The following is a 22609-nucleotide window of genomic DNA, read 5'->3' as shown; positions in this document are numbered from 1 at the left end:
CTTGTCGGGAGCTGGCCGGGGGAGCAGCTGTGATGTCGTGGTCGAGCCCCCGGAATGCCAAGACATGTCGCACTTCCGCCCTCCGCTCCGCTCCACCCCCTCTCCACTTTCATCATTCCCACCACATGTGTTGGAACTTTGGCCCCCAACCATCGACTTGACATGATGATTTCATCGCTACCTGGAATACGATGATGCAGTGGCTCACCGACGAAACTCTTCCCTTTCCTGTCCTTTTCCATCCAACAGTCCTCTTCTAGTCGAGTCAATCGAGTCAACACGCGTCAACAGAATCCTTCAATCTTCATTGTTCACTACTGGCCCCATCGTATCTACAGAATGGCTGTGCAGGCTGGCTCCACGTCAACAGGCAGCAACTCCCACTCCGCTAGCCTTGGCATATCTTGTGAGAGGTGACGCCTACAAAGGTGGATGCTTCCCTCGTAGGCATCCAGAAATCTGTCACCGGAATTCTCTTCTTCAAGTAATTCCATTCTGAAGTCTGGACAACTCGCCGCCATGGCCGGCGGATCCCCTCGCTATCAACACAAGCCACTCAAAGGGGCCAAAGCTTTTCGACTGGTCGAACTCCAGCCAGGAGAGAACGACGATGCTCTACGCTGCGACATCAAAACCGTGTCTCTCGACGAGCAGCCACAGTATGAAGCCCTGTCTTACATATGGGGCATCCCCGAACATGCGTCCCCAGGAATCACGGTGCAAGGGCCTTCAAACACCATCTTCAAAGTGACAACAACCTGCCGCCGGGCCTTGAGGAATTTACGCCATCCCACCGCACCGAGACTTCTTTGGATCGACCAACTCTGCATCGACCAAGGATCCCTGGAAGAAAAAGGGCAGCAGGTCAGACTGATGGGCGACATCTACAAAAATGCGACCCGCGTCTTTGTCGACCCGGCTGGTGCGGTTGGATGGCGAGACGTCGACCTGGGATCACTGCTGTCTCTCGTGAACTGGGGCCGACGCGCTCGCAACGAGGCGGAAGTGGCGGTGCCACCGCGAGTCCAGAAGCGGTACGACCAGTGCGCGGAGATGGTGTTCGAGCTCGACGGGAAGCCGTTCCTGGAGTGTTGGTGCCACGACGCCATGGTGTTTCTCAAGTGGTTTGAGCGGACGTGGGTTGTGCAGGAGGCGGCTTTGGCGAAGGAGGCGGTGGTGATGCTGGGCAGTATCCAGGCGCCGTTCTACGAAGTGCTCGCCATCTTCGTGGACCTTTTCGATGCTCACGCTAAGCGCTACCGGCATCGACCCTGGTGCGGGCACACGGCGCGGTTGCAGTTGCACGCCTCGATGCGCGATGCGCCGAGACGACGCCTCCTGGAACTTGCGTATAGCGCCCGGTCCATGAAAAATACCAAGCCTGAAGACAAGCTCTTCTCTCTTGTTGGCCTTGCGTCGGATGGAGAAGACTACAAGCACGCTGTAGACTATACAAGACCAGCCAACGAGACCTTTGCCGAGTTCTCGCGGCTGTTCATCAACCAGTCCAGTCGTCTCGACACACTCAGCCTCGTTAGCGAATGTCGAGCCTCCCCTGACGTCCCCTCTTGGGCCATCCACTGGGACAAGATGGAGCTCCGCTTCCCCGCCCTCCTGAACCCCTTCAGCTCTGGGTCCTCATTCAACGCCAGCGGAGCTTTCAAACTCTCCGCGGCGCAAGACGCACGCAACCAAGGCGCGCTGCATCTCCGCGGGGTATTCTTCGACTCGCTCCTCACGGCGCCGCAATGGCCATCCTTCGCATCCGCAACGCCGGAAAGCGAGAGCCCGTCCAAAGCCATGCTGGAATGGCAGCAGCTCCTTCTTCCCTCGGAAAAGCATTCGCAGGTCCAGGTCCTGGCGTCCACGATTCGCCATCTGCGTCGCCAGCTGATGGCGCGCGACGACCTGCACTACCCAAACCTCGACACGGCGCTGCTCAACACGCTGACGTGCGGGAAGCTGCGCAACAGGATCGACGTGCTGGTAGCGAAGCTGGCAGGCAGCGGCGACCAAGTCCTCGACCACATGATCCCGCGTCCGGACCCCGTATTCGTCAAGCTCGAAGACCGCTGGGGCTACGGTGTCCTCCACGACACGACGGCTGCGTGGTACGGCTACCGCCTCAAATGGCGGTTCGCCCAGACCGCGAGCGGGTATGTGGGACTCGTCCCTGACGCGGCAGTTCAGGGTGATGTCGTTGCAGTGCTCGCGGGCGGAGGAGTTCCATATGTGCTCCGAGAAGTTCCTGGAGAGAAGGAGGGGACGTACCGACTCGTTGGCCCGGCTTACGTCGAAGGCATCATGGGTGGGGAGGCGATGGAAGGAAAGGTCGAAGAGGAGTTGAGGGATTTTGTGATCGTTTAGGTGGAGGAAAGGTGTATGTTACTATTTCCCTAATTTTTTCTACGAGGTATATGAGAGATGGTGCTTGGCATCGACTGCTCGAATTGATGAAGTCATAAGGGCCATTTTCTCGTTTTTCTGGGTATTTGAGGCTTGTCATTCAAGGATATAGGTGTCAGCAGCTAAGGGCATCTTGGTAAGTCCAAAGTCCTTCCACAATCCTCTCTCGGGACCTCCAGCTGAACGAGTCGTTCCACCAGTCGTCTATCCTTCATCTTTCTCTCCCCTTTGGTTTTCTGGAGTTAACGGGCTAGGAGACTGGCTGACAGCAATGTCCGAGTTCGCCATAAAGTCGTCCGAAGGAACCGATTTTGCCTGTAAAAGCTCGCGCAACGGCAAGTCGACCAAGTGATTATCAGCAAGCCCAATGGTCACAAGTTTCAGAGCAATGACGCAGAGACAGTGTCTAATCCGACGAGCGAGGAACCAAATCCTCGCCTCTCTCAGTCCCCGCTCTTGTCACACTTTCAGCTCAACACGGAAATAGTAGAACCGCACGGAGATAGCGGATCATTGTACCACTAGCCCACCCAGCTAGCTGAAGTGCTTTGTGTGATCAACGGACATAGTCGCACCTTGACGGAGCTCTTGCTTTCAGCTGGATCGGACGTTGGCTACTTTGAACAAGGCTTTGGACAGTCATTGTCATAAAGTGTTTGGATAAAGCTGAGCACCAACTCACTTCAATCTACCACCCACAGTGCAGCCGTCCAGTTTCATTTCCAGGCACATCGATCGCTCAACTGGCACCATGTCTTCATCTCACCATCTCGCCGCCATGCTCACGAAAGTCAGGTCCGCGTTGGAAATCTCCCGCCGTCCAACGCCAACCCCCGGCCCCAACGAGCTCCTCATCGACGTCAAGGCCATCGCCTTGAACCCCGTCGACCGCTTCCAGCGAGCTTCGGGCTTCCACATCTCGCACGCGCCGGCCGTGCTGGGCTCCGACGTCGCCGGCGTCATCATCGCATCCGGCTCCTCCGTCACCAACAACAACGCCTCGCTGAAGCCCGGTACGCGCGTCGCCGCGTTCGCGCCGTGCTTCTTCAAAGACGGCGAGCCGGACTACGGCGCAATGCAGCAGCGCGTCCTCGTCCCCGCGGCCAACGCCGTCCCTCTCCCCGACGGCATCAGCTTAAACGAGGCCGCACTGCTCCCCATGGCGGTTGCCACGGCGTGGTTGGGCTGGTACACCATCGGCCTGCCAATCGACACGTCCTTTACGCCCGCGGACAAGCAGGGCATGCTCGTGTGGGGCGGCGCGAGCAGCATCGGCAGCGCCGCCGTGCAAACCGCGCGAGCCATGGGCTTCATTGTGTACGCGACAGCAAGCCCAAAGCACCACGCCTACCTGCAGAGCCTGGGAGCCACGCGCGTATTCGACTACAAAGCCGCAGGCGTCGAGCAGGCCATCATCGACGCGGCAAGACATGACGGCGTAGCGCTCCGCACTGGATACGATGCCGTCGGCCAGCTGAAATCATGCTTGGACGTCCTGAAAGACTTCAAAGGTGACGATGTCGCGAAGCTGGCCGAGGCCGTGCGGATGAACGACGACTCGCCCCGGGTTGATGGCGTCGTTGCGAAGTTCATTGCGGCGGCTCCGGACGCCAGAGAGCGCGACGAGCAGTTTCGGTTTGTTTTCAATGTGTGGTTGAAGGAGAGACTGGCGAGCGGCGAGTTTGTCCCCAGTCCGAAGGTGCGCGTGGTCGAGGGCGGCCTGGAAGCTGCGAATGATGCGTTGGATATTCTGAAGGAAGGTGTCAGTGGGGAGAAGCTTGTGCTTGAAGTGTGAGTTTCCTCGCAGTTGAGCCTGTCTTTCTTGTTCTACCTGATCGAGAGGTGGCAGTCTTTTTGATTGTGCTGGCCAGCAATATTCGTTTTCTTTTCCGAGTAAAAATAGTCAACGTCGATAATGGCTTGTCGTCATGCAGAACTTCTTATCAAACTACCGAGCATTCAGCCACAGTGAATGCAGCCAAGTCGGCGATGCGGTGGCACGGCAAGGACCCGTCTGACCCGGCTCGCCTATTTCCAGGACCGCCGTAACCTTGAGGAGACCGCCCGGTCTTCGCAGGGACGGGCCGGGACGGCCAAGCAAAGGAGAAGAACGGTATGGCCAAGAGAAGAGAGATGATGCGAAAGGCGAACTGTGGTTGCTGACGTCGATCTCTTCTCTCCAACTCACGTCAGATTGCGGTGACACTTCAGGAGCACGCCGCTTTTGCGGTCACTCTTCTCGATTCGATTTGCGAGCGCAGTGGTTCACCGTGTCGAGCAGGCGGGGTCAGGCACCAAGTGCGACTTCGAACGCGGGGAGAATTGATTGTTGGAGCTTATGTCCGCCAGCTGTTGGAAACAAGAATTCTTTATAGAGGGCGTCGCTATCTCTTGGTCGCAGTGCCATTGGCCCTACAAAGGTGGGAGAGATAGCGAAGTAGATGGTGCTTAAGCGCAGCCTATCGAGTGGCTGCTAGGACGAGTCCAAGAATCGTATCCTTCTTCGGCAGAGCATGTTTCCTCACAGGACAAGGTTGGTTGTTTCGGAGTTTGACAGGACGGGTCTTAGATCCGAGCTTCAGCTTCTGTGTGACAGGGAACAAAGCTCTACAGCTCTTTGAGCTGAATGCTCCGCTGGGCGTGATTGGCCAATGCTGTCTGACACTTACGTTGGGGGCGGCAGCTTCCTCACTCATCATGAGGGCTGCTCTTACTCCATCCATCACCGTGGCTGTTGTTGCTTCGAGGTTGAAAAGGGTCAACTTTATCCATCCGCAGCGATGTTTTCCTTCGACAATCAATCTCACAGTCCGGCTGTGGAAATTACCATCTCTCACTTAACCCGCCACAAGAACTTTTGCAATGTCCGCCAAAATGTCGAACGGAGAATTCAAGAATGACGTCGCGATGAGAGGGAAAGGGGTCTACGGGGCGAATTCAGGACAGCAACACTCGGCCATGCTCAGTGCCCTGCCTCTGATCACCAAGTCTGTTGCCGACAGCTGGGGAAAGCGCCCCTACACCGACCGACCCTTTACAATTGCCGAGTACGGGTGCTCAGACGGGAAGAATTCGTAAGGCGCAGTCAAATCTCAATCGGAGTCCAGCTTGCTCATCAAAGCCCAGCGTCGAACCCATAGCGGCGGCTTTGCGCGGTACTGCAGACGCAAAGCACGTCCAGCTTTTCCTGAGTGACCAGCCGTCCAACGACTTTGCCGCGACGTCTAAAAACGTGCAGAAGATCGAAGAGGACGGGGAAAAAGACGGCATCTCCATATTCACCGCCATGGTGCCTCGAAGCTTTTACAAGCAAGTCCTGGCGCCCAACTCGGCCGACATGGGATTCTCGCTGATGAGCATTCACTACGTCGACAAGATGCCGCCGCTGCGCGAAGGCGAGTTCCCGTTCGACACGTCGCGCAAGGAAACGCGCCGGCAGACTTGGGAGAAAGACTTTTGCTCGTTCCTGCGTCTGCGCTCCTCCGAGCTCGTCGACGGCAGCTCGCTCGTGCTGTCCCAGCTCAGCGAGCCTCCGGAGGGTGGCGACAACTTTGCCGTCGTGGGTCAGGCGCTCGGCGCCGGGGCGCAGGATATGATAAAGGACAATCTCCTTTCGCACGACCTGTTCAAGCACTTTGAGCTGCCCACGTGGTATCCGGAGCCGGAGCGCATGCGCGAGTTGGTTGCTTCGGTGGGCGGCTGGGCGGTCAAGGACTTGTTCCAGCAGGAGATTGAGCACCCCGCGAGCGTGGAGCTGAAGAAGCGGCGAGCGGAGAAGGAGGATCCCGAGGACTTGGAGTGGTACGCGGGCAAGGTGATTGACTGGCTCGCGGCTGTCGTCTCTGGGTACTTCTTGAAGACGGTGGCAATCACCACAGGAGACATGAATGAGGAGCAACGAGAAAAGCTGCTTCAGGAGTGGATCAGTCGGAGCAAGAAGAGGTTTCTGGCGGACTCCAAGGATGCGAAGGTGACATCTTGGCTTGTGTTTGCTCGTCTGCAGAAGTGCTGAGGACACTGGGGAAGAGGACGCGAACCTCGGGCACGTTGGTTCAACACCACAGCAAAATCGGTCCTTGGTCGTCCCAGCTTCTCTTATTACTTTTTGGATCCTTGGTGTTAAAAAAACCTTGTGAAAGCTCAGTCAGCGCAGGAACCAGGGCCCTTGTCAGTGCAAACGCGTCGCAGACAGCTATCTCCACTCAAGGTGTCTAGGCGCCGACAAAACAGCATTCCAAATCTGACTTGGTAGCTTTGAACTCTGGGCAATAAAAGCCCGATTGATTATGGTACCGGTGTTTTCTCGACGTAGTTGTGGAGTTGGCAGCGAAGTGATGGCCGCACGCAGCACCGCGGAAGAGGAAAGCTACCCGGCGAGGTACCAGGATAATAGAGTTCCGATGCGACAACCAACGGCGCTCATGCGCCCGATCGGAATCAATCTCACATCAGGACCGCGTCTCAGCATGTAATTCGCTCAAAAGGCGTCCTGCTGGGCATGCTGGCCACAGCATTGTACGCACCATGGTAGAAGAAGGACCAACTCAGCCTTCTGCTGTTGCATAGCCATCATCGTCCTTCTCCAGCTCCATCCATCGCTGCTGCGAGACTCGCTCTACCATCGCCCTCTGAGTGCCTGGCGCTTTCAAGGTGTCTCTCCAACAGCGCGCCCATGTCCAACGACTACCTGAGCGACTCCGTGGCTTGGGAGCATCAGCGCCGGCAGCAGCGTCGATCATCCGAGCGCAAGCTGCACAACCACCACCGGCGCAGCACTCCTCCGCCGGGTCCGTCATCGCATCACGCTGTACAGCTCTCGCCGCCGTACCATTGGTCGGAACAGCAGCAGACATCCTTCTCGGATGAGTCTGCCGACTGGCCCTACCTCTCACCAGATCGCCATTCCTCATCGTTGTCTGTCCCGGTATCAGGTTCGGCGTCAGATGGCTGGTCCGACACCTCGTCCGTCATTGCGTACCGGAACGAGCATCAACTCGTGCCTCGTCCTCACCGATCCAACAATGGTAAGCCCTGCCTTCACGATTTTGGAAGGTCGAACACAAGTCCTGACCCCAACCTCTAGACGGCCTTTTCCACAGCGTGATGGGCCCCGATCCTCGGGGGCTGAACAAAGAAGAATACGACGACATCAAGCAGCGCATCTCCAAGATCGAAGACATCTGCCTGGGCCTCGCCAAGTCGGGCGACTCCCGCGACAAGCGCGAGCTGGCCGACCGCAAGCAGCAGTCGCGGAAGCAGGTAGGCCGGACGGGCAACAGGAACATGGCCGGCGCCGTCTACGCGCAGGTGCTGACCGACATCATTGCCGACATTTTGAGGGGCTTCTCCGTCGACTTTGTGCAGACTGTCATTGGCAAGGTCGCGGGCAAGGCGTTTTGAGGGACTGGGCTGGTCCCTGAGGGAAGTCGAGATCATTCTTGGAGTTTGAGCATCGCGGGAGACGGGAATGATTGATTGCTTGCAGTCGCGTCTTGATGACTTGACGACTTGTGAGGATTGCTTTGTCGATATCATAGAACGAAGATTTGTACTCAAACACGTCAAGACTGAAACCTTGTCGTTCACTCCTTTCTGTTGGGGACGTCAGCAGAGCAAAAACGTTCATCACCAAAGCTTGTCTTGTCGCCAGCTTGAGGCCATAACAGAGGACCATGAAAGGACTTCGCACTTACCAACGCGCGTGCCCCTAAGCATACCCTCGAAGAAAAGGCCTCACACAGCCAAAAGGACGAAGAATCTGACTCCATCAACTCGGCGATGCAATGCAAAAAATATATACACTTGCCCCTGCCTGCCAACCTACGCCACCGTCTGCAGCACCACCCAATCCACCACAACCGGCCCCTTCAGCCCATACTCATACGGCGCCGCATCCGCATAAAAGTTCTCGCTCTCATCATTCGCCGTCACGCCAACCGACCACGTCGAGTTGCCGTACGCCTTGATGCGGTTGAACAGCGTCGTCGTCACCTCCACCACCAAGTCGTTGGACCCCGTCTGCACGTACTCGGTCACGTCGAGCGCGGCGTCGGAAATGTCGAAGGGCGGGAGGAGCTTCCCGTTCAGCCACGCACGCACGCTGTTTGTGACGGGACCGAGGCGCAGGATGGCACCGAGCGAGGGCGCGCCGCGCGCCGTTGCTGGGTATGCGAAGGTGGTTGTATACGTGCCGATGCCCGAGACGGACGCCAGCGCCGGGTCCAGCGAGAGCCACGGCGTGAGCGGCTGCGCCTTGTACGTGTGGTAGGAGATGGCCGTGTCCATGCTGAAGCTGTCGTTGGTGCGGTGCCAGTCTTGAATCGTCAGGTCCCACGTCGTCAGGTTAGATGCGGCGGGGGGCGCTGCCGTCAGGTTCTTCGTGCTGCCGTCGGAAAGCGTGAGTGATGCGGAGCCGCCGAGTTTGGCAACGAGGCCGCCGTTCGAGCTGTATGCCAGCCCCGCAATTGATCCGGACGACTTGGTGATGTGGACCTTGGGGGTCGATGGGAGCTCCGTCGTGGTGTTGGAGGCGGAGAACCCGATGATTGTTGTTTGGTTTGATGCCAGGGTGATCGGGATCGAGACTCCGTCGGGGCCGCTGGTGTACTGAAGGACCGGGGAGACGTCGCCAGTCCATGCATCGAAGAAGTACGGAGTCCCAGACACGTCGAACGTGATGTCGGCCGACTGCGAAGCATTTCCATCGTTGTAGAGGAACGCGTACTCCACGCCGTCGGTGCTCCGCCAAAAGTTGTAAAAGTCTGGAATCTCTCCAGGGAAAGAAACCTTGGGCGAAATTCCAGCTGCCTTAAGCGCGTCTGGGAGCCCGGCTGCAGAATCGACGGTATAGACGTTTTCCAGTCCGCCGTCGATGATGCCGCTCAGGATTGCCGCCACTTCCTCGGCCTCGCCAGCCTTCTTTCCGATGCTTGTGAAGTTGGTCGCGCCGACAAAGAAGAGAGGGAGCCCGGCCGTGGCAAAATCTTGAATCTTTGCGGCTGCGGCGGGAGAAATCAAGGTCTGATTTGAAAAGACAAGCGCCTTGTACGCCGGTCCGCTTGGGGCCAGCGTGGCAGAATCAACAACAACGTCGTCGCTGAGGAGGTTTCCGGGCGCCAGATAGTCGTACGTGTATCCAAGGTCCTGAAGCTTGGTGTTCTCGTACTGACCGGCGACCAACCAGGGTGCACTGTAAAAGTAGAATGCAAGGTCGACCTTTGGCGTCCCAGTAAGTGAGACGAATTGATTCCTGGCAATGTAGTGGATCGTGTCATTCATGTGGCGCCAAACAGGTTGGTGATGATTCCACATCTCGGTGAAGCGGTACGTAAAAGTTGTGTAGGACGGCCAAGTCGTGTTGACGTAGGGACCGGAGTACGCGAAGCCGTGGAGGACGTTCATGGAGATGCCGCCCGCAAGGCCTCGTCTGACAGACCACAGGAGGTCGTTTTGCGTTTGAAGATACGGAGCACCACGCACAGCGCCACATTCAGACGACACAACCGAGATTCCGGCTAAGTGGGCGGGGCCAGCGAACTGACGATAAGTGTCGACAATGTTGCTAAAGCCAAGAGACTCTCCTTCGGGTGCATCAAGGAGAGGAATGTCTTCAAGCTATGCGCATGTCAGTCTTGATGCTTTTGAGTCGAGAATTTCCTTACCATCTCAAGAGGAAGGTTGTACGCCGGCTGAGCCGAGTACTCGATTCCAAGACCATGCGTCCACTCCACATAGTGATTGAGATACTCCTGGTAGCCCTCATTGAGAACTGTCCGGTAGTCGTAGTTACACTGGTCTTGGAGGGTTGAGTTGGTGGCGGTGAAAGTCTCTCCGTAGGGGACTATCGCTTGAGCCCAATAGTTGTCCGTAACAATCAAATAAGGAAGACACGACGCAATGTCGTAACCGCGGCTCTTCTCGAACTTGTCGCGGAATCCAGGAGTCCACCAGAGAGCAGTTTGCATTTCCATGCTATCCTCCCAAGCTGCCACGTTCGTCAGCAAAGTCACACACACATCAAGAACTTGTCACTTACCGTATTTTGCGACGGCGGCCAGCAGCTCCTTCGACTCGTCATCGTAGAACATGTGCTCATCCAAGAAATCCGTCAACTTTTTCGAGCCCGCAGCGCTGAAGTGGTCGACAGTCCAGGATCCATTCCCGACGTAGTCCGTTGCATTGAGTCCAGGCGAGCACGAGCGCTGATTCGCATAGCGTTCGTACCAAGCAAAGATGCGCCACGTCGAGTTGCCGGCCGGTGCCGTCCAATCCAACGACCGGTCAGCGCCGACAGACGACGTCACGTCGATGATTTCGGCAATTTCTTGAGCTGGAAACGTTACCGCAAATTCGTCACCACCCGCCGAAACCTGAGATGCTGTTTGTGGGTTAGCAAGAGTAGGGAGGCAAATGAGAGTCTTTTCTCACCCTTGGCGACACGCACGGCTTGGGCGACAAGCAGCGTCTGGTCCCCAAACTCTTCCAGCCCGTGCATGAAACTGCCCAACAAGTTGTCAGGCTGTCTTGAGAGGGGGAGCACGCCGCTGAAAGTCTCTCCTGCCTCCACCGTTACATTTGAGTAGGTCTGGCAAGTCAGTCTTCCATTTTGTAACGAGATCAAGAGAATCGTACCAACTCGAATGCCAGACCCTCGCTCGCAGGAACCGCAGGCGCGCCCTGTCCTTGGTTGGCACCCTGCGCAAAGTCCATGAGCAGACCATTTTCCTTGGTAGCTTTCAAAGCAGTCAGGAAAGTTTCCCGAAACGCCTCAGTGCCAAAGCCGTAAACAGTCCAATCTGTTGGAGGATCGACGCCGCGATCCGCTTCGGGCAGGCCATACTGGTAGTACGGGAGGAACTCGACGCCAGCAGCTCCCACCTCGGCGACGGCCTTGATGTCTTCAGCTACAACCTCATTGGGCACACTGGCATCCGGAAGCCTGAGAAAGGGGGCAGCGTCAGCAGACCTGCCTCGTTGAGAGACGCACCAAGCTTTGAGGCTGCTCACCAATAGCGGAACTTGGGTCGGTGTTCGATATCTGGCGACTTGAATGACCCTACATTCTGGCCCTGGCAGAGCGAAGCCGCCAGAACAAGCCCGTAGAATATGGAGCCTGGCATTTTTCTCAGCTCAAAAGCTCAGTGGAAGCTGCCAGAGTACAACATACCGTCAGGATCTCGGGACTTTGGGCTTTTAGCAGGCCCAAAGTGCACTCCAGAAAGACATGGCGCAAGTACTCTTCGGTGCATTGCAATCCGAGGCCACCACTGCCCGAATTGTCAACTGCTCAACTTGGATGACGGCCGGCCTTGGCTTCGGCTTGCGAGTCAACAACTGGGCCCTGTGGAGATCCACCCTCCTGGCATCTGTTGTCAGCATTACCGTATCGTATCTGGCTGGCGGGATGTGGGCCTCGAGGCGGCATGACTGGCGCTCTCCTCGGGAACCGAGAATACGACGAAAGTCGAAGCCGGAAGGCCAAGGCGGCATGCTCACGGCAAAGGTGTCGTTACGAAAAATACTGAAGAAAGGCGACCAGCGGTCGGCGACCACCGCGTGGGAATCTGGGGTGCATTTTTGCGGGGTGCCTTGAAGCCACATTAGCGGGGCCCCACAATCGAGACCACGTAATATTGGACCGAATTGGTTCAGCGTGACCTCCGGCCATTCAGAAAGTAGAAAAAAGCGTGGACTTAGTGGCCGAAAATTGGAGGTGCGTTGGTATCGACGTCACTCGGCTTTTCCGAAGAATCACTTGGCCCGCGCCTTTGTCTGACATGCATCAGCCCGGCGAGCCTCCAAACTGGACTGGGTCCACAGCCACCGTCGGTGTGACGCCCAGGTGACATACCGGATAATGTGACGCCGAGAAGTCTCGCTTGCATCTTCGCTCCACTACTTTGACTGATCAACGAGGCATTTGCTATGGTAGAAGGGGCCGGCATGTTCTCGTCTCTTGTTGAGTAATCGCCATTTCGAATTTGTGCTAGTGATGGTGCTGATACCATTCGTCGAGCCCCCATGCCATCCAAGCTGGCCAATACAAAAGCAAACCTTTGCGCCTTGACCGATCTACCGTGATCTATGCGGGCCCTTGAAGGCTGCAACATACCTGATTGACGCCTGGAAGCCGAAACCAGTTGACGGTGCGCATACAAAAAATCGAACAACACGAAGAAACGGTGCTTGCGAAGAATACGACAAAAGAATACGATTGTAGCTGCTGCCAAGCCGTCAGGTGTCACGCCGCTCCTTCTCCACTCCTTTCTGCACGTCGAGACCTCGCAGTCTTTGAGCGAGCAAGCCTGCTCCGTTTTGAGTCGGAGGGCTGGGGAGACTTTCTTTGGCGAATTTTTCCCAGGCGCTGGCCTCCGCGGAGCTGTCAAGCGAAGGATTACGTGAGGGCCCCGGCGGAGGATCGACATCCATTTGGTCCTGGGAGGCAGCGCGAGAGACGACCGGGTCCAGCTTTCGCTGTGGCAGCGAGAATGGAATAGGTGCAACATGTGGTGATGGGGTATGTAGAGAATGATTTGCGTGCGAGCCAGGACCAATGTTCAAGCCATCGAGGCGGTCGTAAACGTTGCCGTCGAGATGAAGCGGTCGGCCGACAGCTCGATGTCGCGAGGTTTTTTCAGAGGCTGAAAGCGTCGAAGGGACGGGTAGGTTGTGGGAGGGGCTGTTGACAGTCTCCCGGATGGGTTTGTAAGCACTGTACCGGGGATCCGGGAATTGTATCTCGTTCCTAAGCTTCTCTTTTCCATCGGGAACACGATTGGCAAAGACAACACGAATGCTTTTGTACAAGTAATAACGATCCTTAGAGGGGCAGCATATGTGCAAATGTATCAAATATCGTAGCGTTGGGCGGTCATTTGGGTCGTCCGATGCTGATAGGGAGGCTCCTGGATTCACGAGATTGGCCCTGGAGGAGACGGGCATGTCGATGATTGGACCAGCAGAGTAACTGCGCTGACGTATGAATGTTTTTTGGCCCGCTTCCATGTCACTCAGATCATACGGGACAAGAAACAGCTTGACAGCCGTCTTGTTTGGGTTCTTGATGACGATTTGAAGTTGGCCCTTTTGAGGAATGCGATAACTTCCACCAGGTGGGCATTTCAGTGATGTCTTGGTTCTTTCTGAGCTGAGACGGTCGGGAGCGGCTGCGCTGGCCTGGCCAAGACGCGCCTCCACATCTTCCTGATCGCTGTGTTGCGCGGAGCGCGCATGCTTCTTTCTGCGCCTCCTTTCGCTGGTCTCACCCGATTTCTTGAGATTGTTCTCCAAATCAACGAGCCCAACGTACGGGCTTGGCTGATTGTCTGAAATCCTTCCATTGCCGCTGTTGTAGCTGTAGTACACAGCCGGGAATGGCAGCACGACGTGTGCAGGGCAGCGCAGCTGCGGCTTGCAGTCGCCTCTTCCCAAAACTCCGATTTGGCACATGAAATTCAATGGACGAGAAGGAGTGGTTGACATCCTGCCGCGCAAAATAGATTCCTCGTAGGAGCCAACCATGGGAGCATGTTGAATTGGGGAAATGTCGCTTGATATTGACGGACCTCGGGGGCGGGTGAGCGGGGTATGAGGGGTTGAGGTTGGATGGGGCTTCTGAAAGGTGCTCAATGAGCGACGTGGTTGATGTGCTTGATAAGGAAAGGGCCCGTCTCGTCTGGAAGACGGAATGGACTGGCTTGGAAGACGGCTACCCGCGCGTTCAATGGATCTGCTGTGGTAGGACTGCAGAGACTGCGGCGAAAACGTATGTCGGCGGTTGTCGCGCTCCGGACTCCTTGATTGTCGTGAACGTGGTCTTGGGCTCCAGTCGAGGTCCGTATTGTTCGATTGTTGGACCAGAGGGCTGGTCGGTGGAAGCAGGACCAAGCGTGGGGCCTGGGAGGCGGCGTGAGAGCGAGGTTGTGACTGGCCATACTGTTCCTTGCCCAATGCAGCCAGCTGCGGCAGGGCAGGAGCTGGAAATGAGTGATGCCAAGGCGCAACTGGAGAGGTAGAAATGGCAGATTCATTTGCCGGGTTTGCATAAGCCAGGAAATGCGTTGACTTTTCCTGTCCAAAGTCTCCCGAATGCAGCGCCGACCTCGGCCGCTCAATGCCGAGTCCAGCAGCCATGTTTGCCTCGTCTTGTGCGTCGCCCGCCGATTCAGACGAGGAAAAGTGAAAAGATGCGCCCTCAGCTGCGCGACCGGTGGGCTCTGGCATGTACGAAGAGCTGGCCTTCCAAATTGTGTGGTCTTGATGCGCCTGGGGTCCTGCTCCTGGTCCCGGTCCATCATGGTACAGATCCTCCTTTCCAGCCGAGACGGATATGGCTTGGTGTCGAGGAGACGTGGGACTTTGGTTGCGCTTGAGTCTTTGTATCAAGGCCACTCTGTCGAGAGAGCCTCGTCGTCCATCGCCAGTTGGAGATGAGGAAGCGGTCACACTGGAGGCTGCCTCGTGTTCTGTGTAGCCACTCTCTTGGGCCGCACCTGACCTCTTGCTCCAGCCCGTCGAGCCATGATCAGGCCGAGATTGTTCGCCTTGTGACCAGAAACCGCTTGGAGAATCTGAAGATGCGTCGTCGTCGTGGTGGCTGTCGTGAAATATCGGCATGGTATGTTTGTCTTCAGAGCCTACGGACAGCTCATCGGTGTGTCAAAGGCGAATCGAGACCCGAGGGCGGTAGAAGCAGCGGTCGTATGTAGGTACGCGAGGAAGAGGATAGCGATGTTTCTTTTGAGCAGTACGGCGCAGGTGGTATCGGAGAAGGACGGATTGCAGCAGGTCCGAGTGCGGATAACGCATGTAGTGACTGGTCGAGAGAAGTGGAAGTGTGTTGGCGGCAAGTCGACAAATGGAAATACGATAGCGTCAAGGCGAGCGGAGGATCATGGTGTTGGCGTGGTAGGAGTTTGCGAGGTATCGTGTGCTGAATTTGGTGTTGAGTAGAAGTTGTGACTGATGGTTGGCGGAGGAGAGGAGAGGAGACGGTGGGCGAGGAAGCGATGACGAACAACGGATGCACCGCTGCGGGGATCAAGCCGGAGGTCACACGATGCGCCGCCAGCACCAACAACCGCCCCTCGACCGCTGCACGCTCTACTTTTCTGATACTCAACCAAAACTGTGCCCCAGTGCATATGGCCTATTTGAGACTTTGAATCTGCGCAATCGGAGGCTCAGGGCCTGCAGTCTGACCTGTTTCTGCTCTGGTGCATCATCGCCGGGTCATTGCGGAGCGGCAACCGGTTTGCGCCGCGACAAATTCGTCCGTTCTTGAACTTCCTTTTGCCTACCTCAACACCACCACAAACAGCCAAGCATGCCCGAAAAGCGCCCCCGCGACGACTCTGACTCCACCCGCTCCGCAAAAAAGACCAAGCATGGCGCCGACCATCGGTCAAAGGGTTTCCAAGTCGGCCCAGCCAACCTGCCCGACGGCACCTACAAGCGCAAGGGTTTGTTCGCCTTTTCTCTCTTTTCTTTGACCCCAGCTGACGCCGCAAAAGTCCAGAAAATCAAAAAGGACTTGATTCACAATGCCAAAATCAAGAAGGAATACGCAAAGATCAAAGAGCGCGAGCTTGCGAACCAACAAAGACCTCCACCCGCCGACGACACCGCTGCTCCCGACGCTGCATCTGCCCCCGAACCCTCGCTCGAGCTTCACCCTGATCGCCAAGAGCTGGTGAATGCGAAAGAACCGGAGACCGAAGATGCGAAGCCCGCCCACGACCGCCGCCGGAAAAAGCCCAAGTCCACGCCCTTTGCCAAAGAAGCGGCAATCGCACAGAAGAGAAAGGAAGAGGCCGAGGCGCGCCAAAAAGCCAGGGACGAAGCAGAGAAACAGCGCCAGCAGAGGTTGGCCGACCGTGAGCGAATGCGCAAAGCCATGGCAAAGGCACACAAGCCGGGAAGAGACGGTAAGAGGAAGCTTGGTAGAGAGGCGCCTGTTTTGCTCGAAAAGGTCAAGAGGCTCGTGAACAACAACTAGCCTAGGGTCTGGAAGATTTTGATACTCGCTTTGTTTACGTCGACACGTCACACGCAACGACCCGCGGCGAGCTCAACATTGTTGGAATAAGGTGCCACGCACAAGCGTGGGATCCTGGTCTTGCTACGCGGAACTCTATGTGCCCGGCTTCTCTCCGAAGTCTTTTTTCTGAGAAGTTTCCAAGCAACCCCGCCTATAACTGAGCGCCATCATCCGCATTTGGGTGCGGCTCGCATGTCAGCTGAGTTCCGGATATGAAAAGAATGTCTTGACGACCAATATTTTGTCGGAACATCCGGCAACTATCCATCTGACATGCGGTATTGGCTGGAGATACCTGAAAGAAGTTACGAATCTCCTCAATTTGCTTGGGGAAAACATCGCAATTCACGTATCAATCATAGCTGCATTTGCTGTCCTCACGACTGTGTCTTGAATTCTTGACACTACACTTTTTTCCCTGCGCAAATCTTCGTACCAAAAGTGTGGATGAGACAACTCGGTGCGTGCCGCAGCTGCATGTTCCCACGTGCTGCGGATATCTGTACCCGAAATAGCACCTAACGGCGCTCACCATCAGATACAAGGTACTTTGTCGGGTATTCTGATAAAGCCCAGTGTTTGAATGAGCTAATGATGCTGTTTCGCGGTCGCGTGGACGAGGGCCTGAAGTGTGGCGGATGAGGTGCCTCAAGAGTCCATTAAGCATGCTTATGGTCTACTGCCCAGTGTTCTTATATCCAATTGACCTGGGGATACGAAGGCGAAGTGAAAGTCACCACAGGCAAGCTTGCCCATGAGGTTATTTTCTAGAAACCCCGGCGGAGGCCATCTTGCAGCACAAGACTGATTGTGGCGTTCCCGAAATCTTCGGACAGTGACTCGCGGAAACCTTCCGTCGAACCATCGCTTTTCTCTCACGGGTATTTCGCCAAACACAAAACCAACCGCATGTCCTCGTGTCGACCTTTGCTTCCAACTCGTCCTCGAAGCCGGCAATGGCGCCCAGAACTCGGTGTCTCCTCTGGTCCTTTTTCTTCGTCGTCTTGCTTCTGGTCAACATTTCCTTTGCAATTGAGGAGAGGCAGGCGCAATGTGATGGAGTCAACGCACTTTCGCCCTCATGCCAAAGTCGCGAGTCTCTACACTACCGTGACTTTTTCTACATTGGCGGCCGGTATACGAAGGGAGACTCGGGGCCTACTACCGGCACAGTCTTGGTTGACCAAGTCTACGTCGAGAAGTTGACTCCGGCATTGGGCGTGCGCCAACCCAGGCCTGTCATCTTTGTCCACCCTGGAGGTAGAATCACTTCACCTGTCCATGGCGCGTCGGAAAGCTAAGAAACTCGAAACCAGGCACTTCGGGCGCGGTCAGTAGTCGGCCTTGCCGAGTTCCCAGTTTGACAACGTCTCGAAACTGACTCGTTGGACATCTTCAGTCCTGGTTGAATACGCCAGACAACCGAAAGGGCTTTGCATCGTTCTTTCTGGACCTCGGCTACCAGGTCTACTTGTTGGACACGCAGGCCGTCGGGCGCTCGAGCGAGAACGACGTCAAGAACTTTCCGTTGACTCCGGGGTCGACCATTGAAGAGGTCGAAAGGGGATACACGGCACCGGAGACTGCCAATCTCTACCCTACAGCAAAAGACCATGATAAGTGGCCTGGTGTATGCAATTACATCCCCGTAGCGAGCGAGCAGAACGTCACTAACTCCACGCCACAGACCGGGCTTCGAGGCGACCCAACCTTTGAAGCCTTCGCCGGCTCCATCATCCCCGTGACGACCAACAACATAGCCCTTGAAACCGCCCTCCGCGCCGCGGGCTGCCAACTCCTCCAAATCATCGGCCCAGCCTTCGTCGTCGCGCACTCATTCGGCTCCTTCGCCCCCATCCTGTGGTCCAACGACTGCCCGCACCTCGTCCTCGGCAGCGTCAACCTCGAGCCCGCCAACACGCCCTTCCAGCTCTTCGTCGGCCTCGACCCGGCCACACTGGGCTCCTTCCCCACCCGTCCGTGGGGCCTCACAAACACCCGCCTCGACTACGTGCCCCCAGTCTCGGATCCCAAGGAGCTGGCAACGGCGCCCGTCGGCGAGGACACGCGCGAGCGCCGCCGCTGCATCTTGCAGGTCGAGCCGGCGCGCAAGTTGCCAAACGTCGCCAGCGTGCCATACCTCGCCCTCACGTCTAATGCTAGCGTGCATGTCACTTGGGACCACTGCATCGTGGAATATTTGCGACAGGTTGGCGCAAGTCCCGAGTGGTATTTTTTGGATGATCTGGGGATTACGGGCCATGGCTTATTCATGCACTTGGAGTTGGGCAATTTGGAGATTGCGAAGGTCGTGCATGAGTGGATTGTCAAGACTTTGTATGGTTTTGGAGTGTCGGCAGGTAGGTAGGTGCGAGATGGGGCGTGTTCCAGCGTACAGTACTGATGAGCGACGCAGGCAAAAAGACGAAGGCAGAACTCGATTACGAGAGTGAAAAGCAGGAGACAGGCGGCGGCTCTTTATGAACGCATGCGCAGCTTATCACCGAGCTACCTGGCGTTGCTTCACTTCAGCGCGAGGCTGATGGTCATGAGTTTCAGACCTCCAGGTGGTTAATGAATACTAGAGACACTCCAATGTTTGCACTTGCAAATCCAGGTATTGAGATGAGCTAATTGGGCAGTGAACAAGCAGCAGATCCCTTAATTGGACTCCAGAATCAGCGGCAAAATCAAAAACCAGGTGCGCTCCGTCACTTGCAAGATCCACGCCTCGGGGCGGGCGTCTAAAAAGGAGTGAACTTGGGGACAAACAACATTTCATTCCTCTTCGCTATCGTCATCGTCGTCGTCGGATGTTGATCTCATTTCCGAGGAAGGAATGGTCCAATTCAAAGATCGGAATCCGCCTTGCGAAGGATAAGACTTGCGCATGTCAAGGACCAAATTTTGACTGATTTGTCCTTCCAGCGCCCTGAAAATATCAAGAGCGTCTTGCGTCTTGGATGGACTACTCATCAGGACCTTGACAAGTGGCCCCTCTTCGATGAAAGCGAGATCCAGAAGACCTTCGACCGCTCTTCTCATTTCGTGTCTTCTATCACGATCCTCGTAAAAGACAACTGCGTCCACGACCACAAAAAGCATGGTGTCTTTCGGCAACTGCTTGCAAACTCCGACGATGACTTCAAGCACGCTCTCCACGTCGTCTGGCTGAAACCGTTTGAGGACTCTCTGGAGTGGTCTCGATTCGATTTGAATGTTTTCTGCGCGCAGCAAATCGAGGAGTTGCAGTAGCAGACTTAGTAACATCCCTGGTGGGTGCGCGTCCAAGTCCCTGGCCCAATCCCGATGCCTGCCGCAGAAAAACGCGATGGTAAGGATACGCGACGCCTCGTTCCTCGAAGCGGCGACGAGAGATTCAACCAGCTTCGCGCAGACAAAACTGACTGGTGATGCCGACGTCGTGTTTCCATGACCATGGATGAGAAGCATTCCAGAATTCTGCTCCGCCACGAACCCCTGGAGCCTTTCGTCCCGGAGCAAGGCTACTGCTCGATCTTGTTCCGACGGCTTCATGGTGAATTGGAGCTTGCGCATCGACATGTAGTCGTTCTCGAGGACTGCTGGGTCGTGGAATTCAAGGAGATCCTCGACCCTGTGCTTTAGCTTCATTGGTTTTGTGTTCTGAAGCTGCCTGGATCTGGACGGGTCTGCAGACGTAAGTGTCCTGGCAGCAAGTCTTGGAAGATGTATACTGACATTCTTGCTGAATCTGTTTCGGGTCACTCTGGAACAACTCTAGCGCGTGGTTCAAGGCCTTCGCGTGCTGGTTCAATATCTCGAGGCCTCCGCGAAGGTACTCCTGGCCACTTCTAACATTGTTAATCGTGTCATAGACTGGATCTATCAGTTGCTTTGCGTCTAGAAAGTCTGCAGCTCGACCTACTGATTCCCTGTCCGATTTGGTTCTTTTCTGCAGCACGGCAGAGGAACAGTGTGTTCGATTCGATGTTCACGACCTTTTTTTGTCCGCAAATGCTCGCTTGGTCCTTGAAGGCTGCCGCCTTGCTTTTGATCTCCTCAATTTTTTCGACAAGGTCGTGCTCGTAGCTATCGGGCCGGAGCATCCCCTTCATGGTTTTCTCTGGAACCAAGTCAATCATTGTCGCTTCGTTGAGCAGGAATGAAACTCAGGCGCAAACTTACTCCAGGGCTTGTCATGCATCCAACGGACTATCTCTCCGAGGGCCACCAGGATTGACGTTGACAAATCTGCATTTCTTCGGTGCAGCTCAACGTCTTCGCGGTACAGGTTCAGCAATTTTCCTTTGTCATCGAGGAGCGAATGAACCTGCAGCAAGAACTCGGTGACGACTTTTCTGATGTGGCCAATTCGGCTAGCAGCCTGGGGCAAAATCAGCCACAATCTCCCTCTTCGTTCTGTCAGGCTAACATACCACACAGACAAGTTTTATCCCTCCGCACAAGACAGAGAGGTACGAGTCGGAAGACGGAATCAAGTCAGCAAACACCTTGACACTGTTGGCATTGTTGCTGAATCTTCGAAAGCCTGATCTCAGCGATCCCAAATTCTCCCGATATTCGCTCTCGGCATGCGCGACTTCCTTGGACAGTATCTCCAGGCCGTCTTCAACATCCGTCCACGTTTGCTGCCTCGTCATTTCAATGCACCGATTCCTGGACTTGCTCTGGTATCTCTCCATTCTTTCGTCTAGCTTTTGCTGCGCGATGATGCAGTCCGTATAGAAAAGCTCGATTTCTTGCGAAGAACTACAACCGACAGTCATCAGCTTGAAACAGCTCCCCACGAGCGGCGCGCACTCACGGGCCTTCGACCTTGGACGGTGTATCTTGTCTGCCACATCAATCAGCTGCGTTAAGGGCTTCAAAAGACTCCCCAAAGCGTCTACCTAGTCTCGAAGAAATTGGTGTCAGCCTGGAAGTCCGGTTTCCAGACCCGATCCTCGAACTTGACGCCTATTTGCGGCCGTGTGTCGAATGCCGCATGGACAGACCCATCGAAGCGTTCTTTCATGAAGTTCACCGCTTGTTCTTCAGGCATGGTTGATCGTCGCCGCAACATATTCGGATTCGGCAAGCTGTTTGCTGCTGTCGGTTTACATGCGGAAGGAACGAGAGGTCAGCGAAAATGGCCAAAATCACTGCGAGGCTGGGCGGCTGCAAGTGCAGACCACAAAAGCTCTGTCCGCTGCAGGCTTACCAAGTAAGCCACCTCATGCGGCTCACACCGAGCACACTAGTCTGTTTTCGTCGTCGCAACATCATACCCGGCTGAAGGTTGATCTCGATCTGGTATGCCGCCGAGGTAGTAATTACAGACACTGCATTGCAACGACTTTCTTATCTCGACCAACGAGGTACCTAAACGGCGAGAAGCCGTCTTCTGGCTCGGGGTGCACAGCTTTGGCCCCCAAAAGGCGCCAATTGTGAATTTGGCCCCATCGTGCCCTCTGGGAGCAAGGCTTGGTGGGAAAGTCATTGCACGTAAACACCGCAGCTGCTCCATGTATCCATTGGGTTGCATGACTTGAATGCTTTGCATGAATTCAGGACTTGGTAAGTTTTTTTTTGGTTCCCACGAAAGAGGACCTTGACCGCTCGTCGCTCTTTTGAGTGTGCCACGAGTTTTGCTACCAAGCTTCGGAGCTCAAGCACTGCATACTACCCTTGCGGAATGACATGCAGCTTACCGTGGTCAGCAACCTGGCGGCATGACAAATGGGTGCTGCAACCGATTGGTATAACCGTTGCTCAATGCTTGAGCAACACGCCGTCCGCCGCCTCTTTTTTCAGGTCGCAAGGCTGGCTTTTGGAAACTCTTCCCCGGGCAAACCTCAGAGTACTCGACACGGAAATGGACACCCTGCCAGCTCTGTCCCAAGAGGGCAGCATCGACGACCACGTACGGAGTTCCCCACATGCAATTACTTCTACACTGGCCCAAAATCCTAGAGCAGGTTCGAATGATCAAAACTTCAATATTGTAGCTCCGAACGACCAGCCAGCGGACAATTATACCCACGAGACAGTTTCTGAAACACTCAGCGACCAGTTTGAGCCTAAAGACGAGATGGGCGATCTTCGACAGCAACTTGCGATACTGACGAGAAAATTCGACAGTTTGGCCCAAGAGCCTCCAAAACTGTCAGTCTTGGATTCTGA

At 55.6% G+C, this 22609-nt stretch overlaps 9 protein-coding genes across 9 annotated transcripts; 6 read left to right on the top strand and 3 right to left on the bottom strand.

Moving 5' to 3' along the window:
* The first annotated feature begins 185 nt into the window (after positions 1-185).
* Positions 186-2794, top strand: BKA78DRAFT_170723 (heterokaryon incompatibility protein-domain-containing protein). Its single transcript, XM_066883237.1, has 2 exons — positions 186-2542; positions 2607-2794. Exon 1 carries the CDS (start codon positions 520-522, stop codon positions 2365-2367), a length of 1848 nt encoding a protein of 615 aa, XP_066741564.1. The 5' UTR covers positions 186-519; the 3' UTR covers positions 2368-2542; positions 2607-2794.
* Positions 2795-3157: 363 nt separating this feature from the next.
* On the top strand, positions 3158-4201 carry BKA78DRAFT_254963 (chaperonin 10-like protein; the record flags this gene model as incomplete). Its single annotated transcript, XM_066884951.1, has 1 exon — positions 3158-4201. One exon carries the CDS (start codon positions 3158-3160, stop codon positions 4199-4201), a length of 1044 nt encoding a protein of 347 aa, XP_066741563.1.
* Positions 4202-5280: 1079 nt separating this feature from the next.
* On the top strand, positions 5281-6418 carry BKA78DRAFT_297423 (S-adenosyl-L-methionine-dependent methyltransferase; the record flags this gene model as incomplete). Its single annotated transcript, XM_066886769.1, has 2 exons — positions 5281-5480; positions 5533-6418. The coding sequence occupies 2 exons, from the start codon at positions 5281-5283 to the stop codon at positions 6416-6418; spliced, it is 1086 nt and encodes a 361-aa protein (XP_066741562.1).
* A 660-nt stretch (positions 6419-7078) lies between these two features.
* BKA78DRAFT_297422 (uncharacterized protein) lies at positions 7079-7806 on the top strand (the record flags this gene model as incomplete). The annotated part of the gene is made up of 2 exons (XM_066886768.1): positions 7079-7430; positions 7490-7806. 2 exons carry the CDS (start codon positions 7079-7081, stop codon positions 7804-7806), a joined length of 669 nt encoding a protein of 222 aa, XP_066741561.1.
* A 220-nt stretch (positions 7807-8026) lies between these two features.
* BKA78DRAFT_170811 (uncharacterized protein) lies at positions 8027-12107 on the bottom strand. Its single transcript, XM_066883238.1, has 7 exons — positions 11573-12107; positions 11413-11518; positions 11038-11344; positions 10834-10990; positions 10442-10783; positions 10068-10390; positions 8027-10020 (listed from the first exon to the last, which is right to left on the bottom strand). Exons 1-7 carry the CDS (start codon positions 11652-11654, stop codon positions 8227-8229), a joined length of 3111 nt encoding a protein of 1036 aa, XP_066741560.1. The 5' UTR covers positions 11655-12107; the 3' UTR covers positions 8027-8226.
* Positions 12108-13095: 988 nt separating this feature from the next.
* BKA78DRAFT_230710 (uncharacterized protein) lies at positions 13096-14520 on the bottom strand (the record flags this gene model as incomplete). Its single annotated transcript, XM_066883768.1, has 1 exon — positions 13096-14520. A coding segment is annotated over one exon (1425 nt), but the record flags the coding sequence as incomplete, so codon positions are not given.
* A 1210-nt stretch (positions 14521-15730) lies between these two features.
* Positions 15731-16402, top strand: BKA78DRAFT_332501 (uncharacterized protein; the record flags this gene model as incomplete). Its single annotated transcript, XM_066889988.1, has 2 exons — positions 15731-15866; positions 15918-16402. 2 exons carry the CDS (start codon positions 15731-15733, stop codon positions 16400-16402), a joined length of 621 nt encoding a protein of 206 aa, XP_066741558.1.
* A 998-nt stretch (positions 16403-17400) lies between these two features.
* Positions 17401-18928, top strand: BKA78DRAFT_354607 (Alpha/Beta hydrolase protein; the record flags this gene model as incomplete). The annotated part of the gene is made up of 5 exons (XM_066891760.1): positions 17401-17704; positions 17761-17774; positions 17844-18074; positions 18132-18804; positions 18861-18928. The coding sequence occupies 5 exons, from the start codon at positions 17401-17403 to the stop codon at positions 18926-18928; spliced, it is 1290 nt and encodes a 429-aa protein (XP_066741557.1).
* A 294-nt stretch (positions 18929-19222) lies between these two features.
* Positions 19223-21488, bottom strand: BKA78DRAFT_297417 (uncharacterized protein; the record flags this gene model as incomplete). The annotated part of the gene is made up of 7 exons (XM_066886767.1): positions 19223-20115; positions 20165-20326; positions 20352-20549; positions 20612-20810; positions 20863-21196; positions 21252-21281; positions 21337-21488. 7 exons carry the CDS (start codon positions 21486-21488, stop codon positions 19223-19225), a joined length of 1968 nt encoding a protein of 655 aa, XP_066741556.1.
* Between the last annotated feature and the right edge of the window lie 1121 nt (positions 21489-22609).

This window comes from Phyllosticta capitalensis (assembly GCF_038381095.1).
Source record: "Phyllosticta capitalensis strain CBS 128856 chromosome Unknown BKA78scaffold_8, whole genome shotgun sequence".
Classification (NCBI taxonomy): domain Eukaryota; kingdom Fungi; phylum Ascomycota; class Dothideomycetes; order Botryosphaeriales; family Phyllostictaceae; genus Phyllosticta; species Phyllosticta capitalensis.
Note: the sequence above shows the minus strand (reverse complement) of the source record. Positions and strands in the feature narration are given on the sequence as shown.

Coding starts and splice junctions, on each gene's coding strand:
- BKA78DRAFT_170723 (XM_066883237.1), top strand. CDS start 520: ATGGCCGGCGGATCCCCTCGCTATCAACACAAGCCACTCAAAGGGGCC.
- BKA78DRAFT_170811 (XM_066883238.1), bottom strand. CDS start 11,654: ATGCACCGAAGAGTACTTGCGCCATGTCTTTCTGGAGTGCACTTTGGG. Junction 10,391..10,441: donor GGCCGCCGTCGCAAAATACG/GTAAGTGACAAG, acceptor CGAACGTGGCAG/CTTGGGAGGATAGCATGGAA. Junction 10,021..10,067: donor ACAACCTTCCTCTTGAGATG/GTAAGGAAATTC, acceptor ACATGCGCATAG/CTTGAAGACATTCCTCTCCT.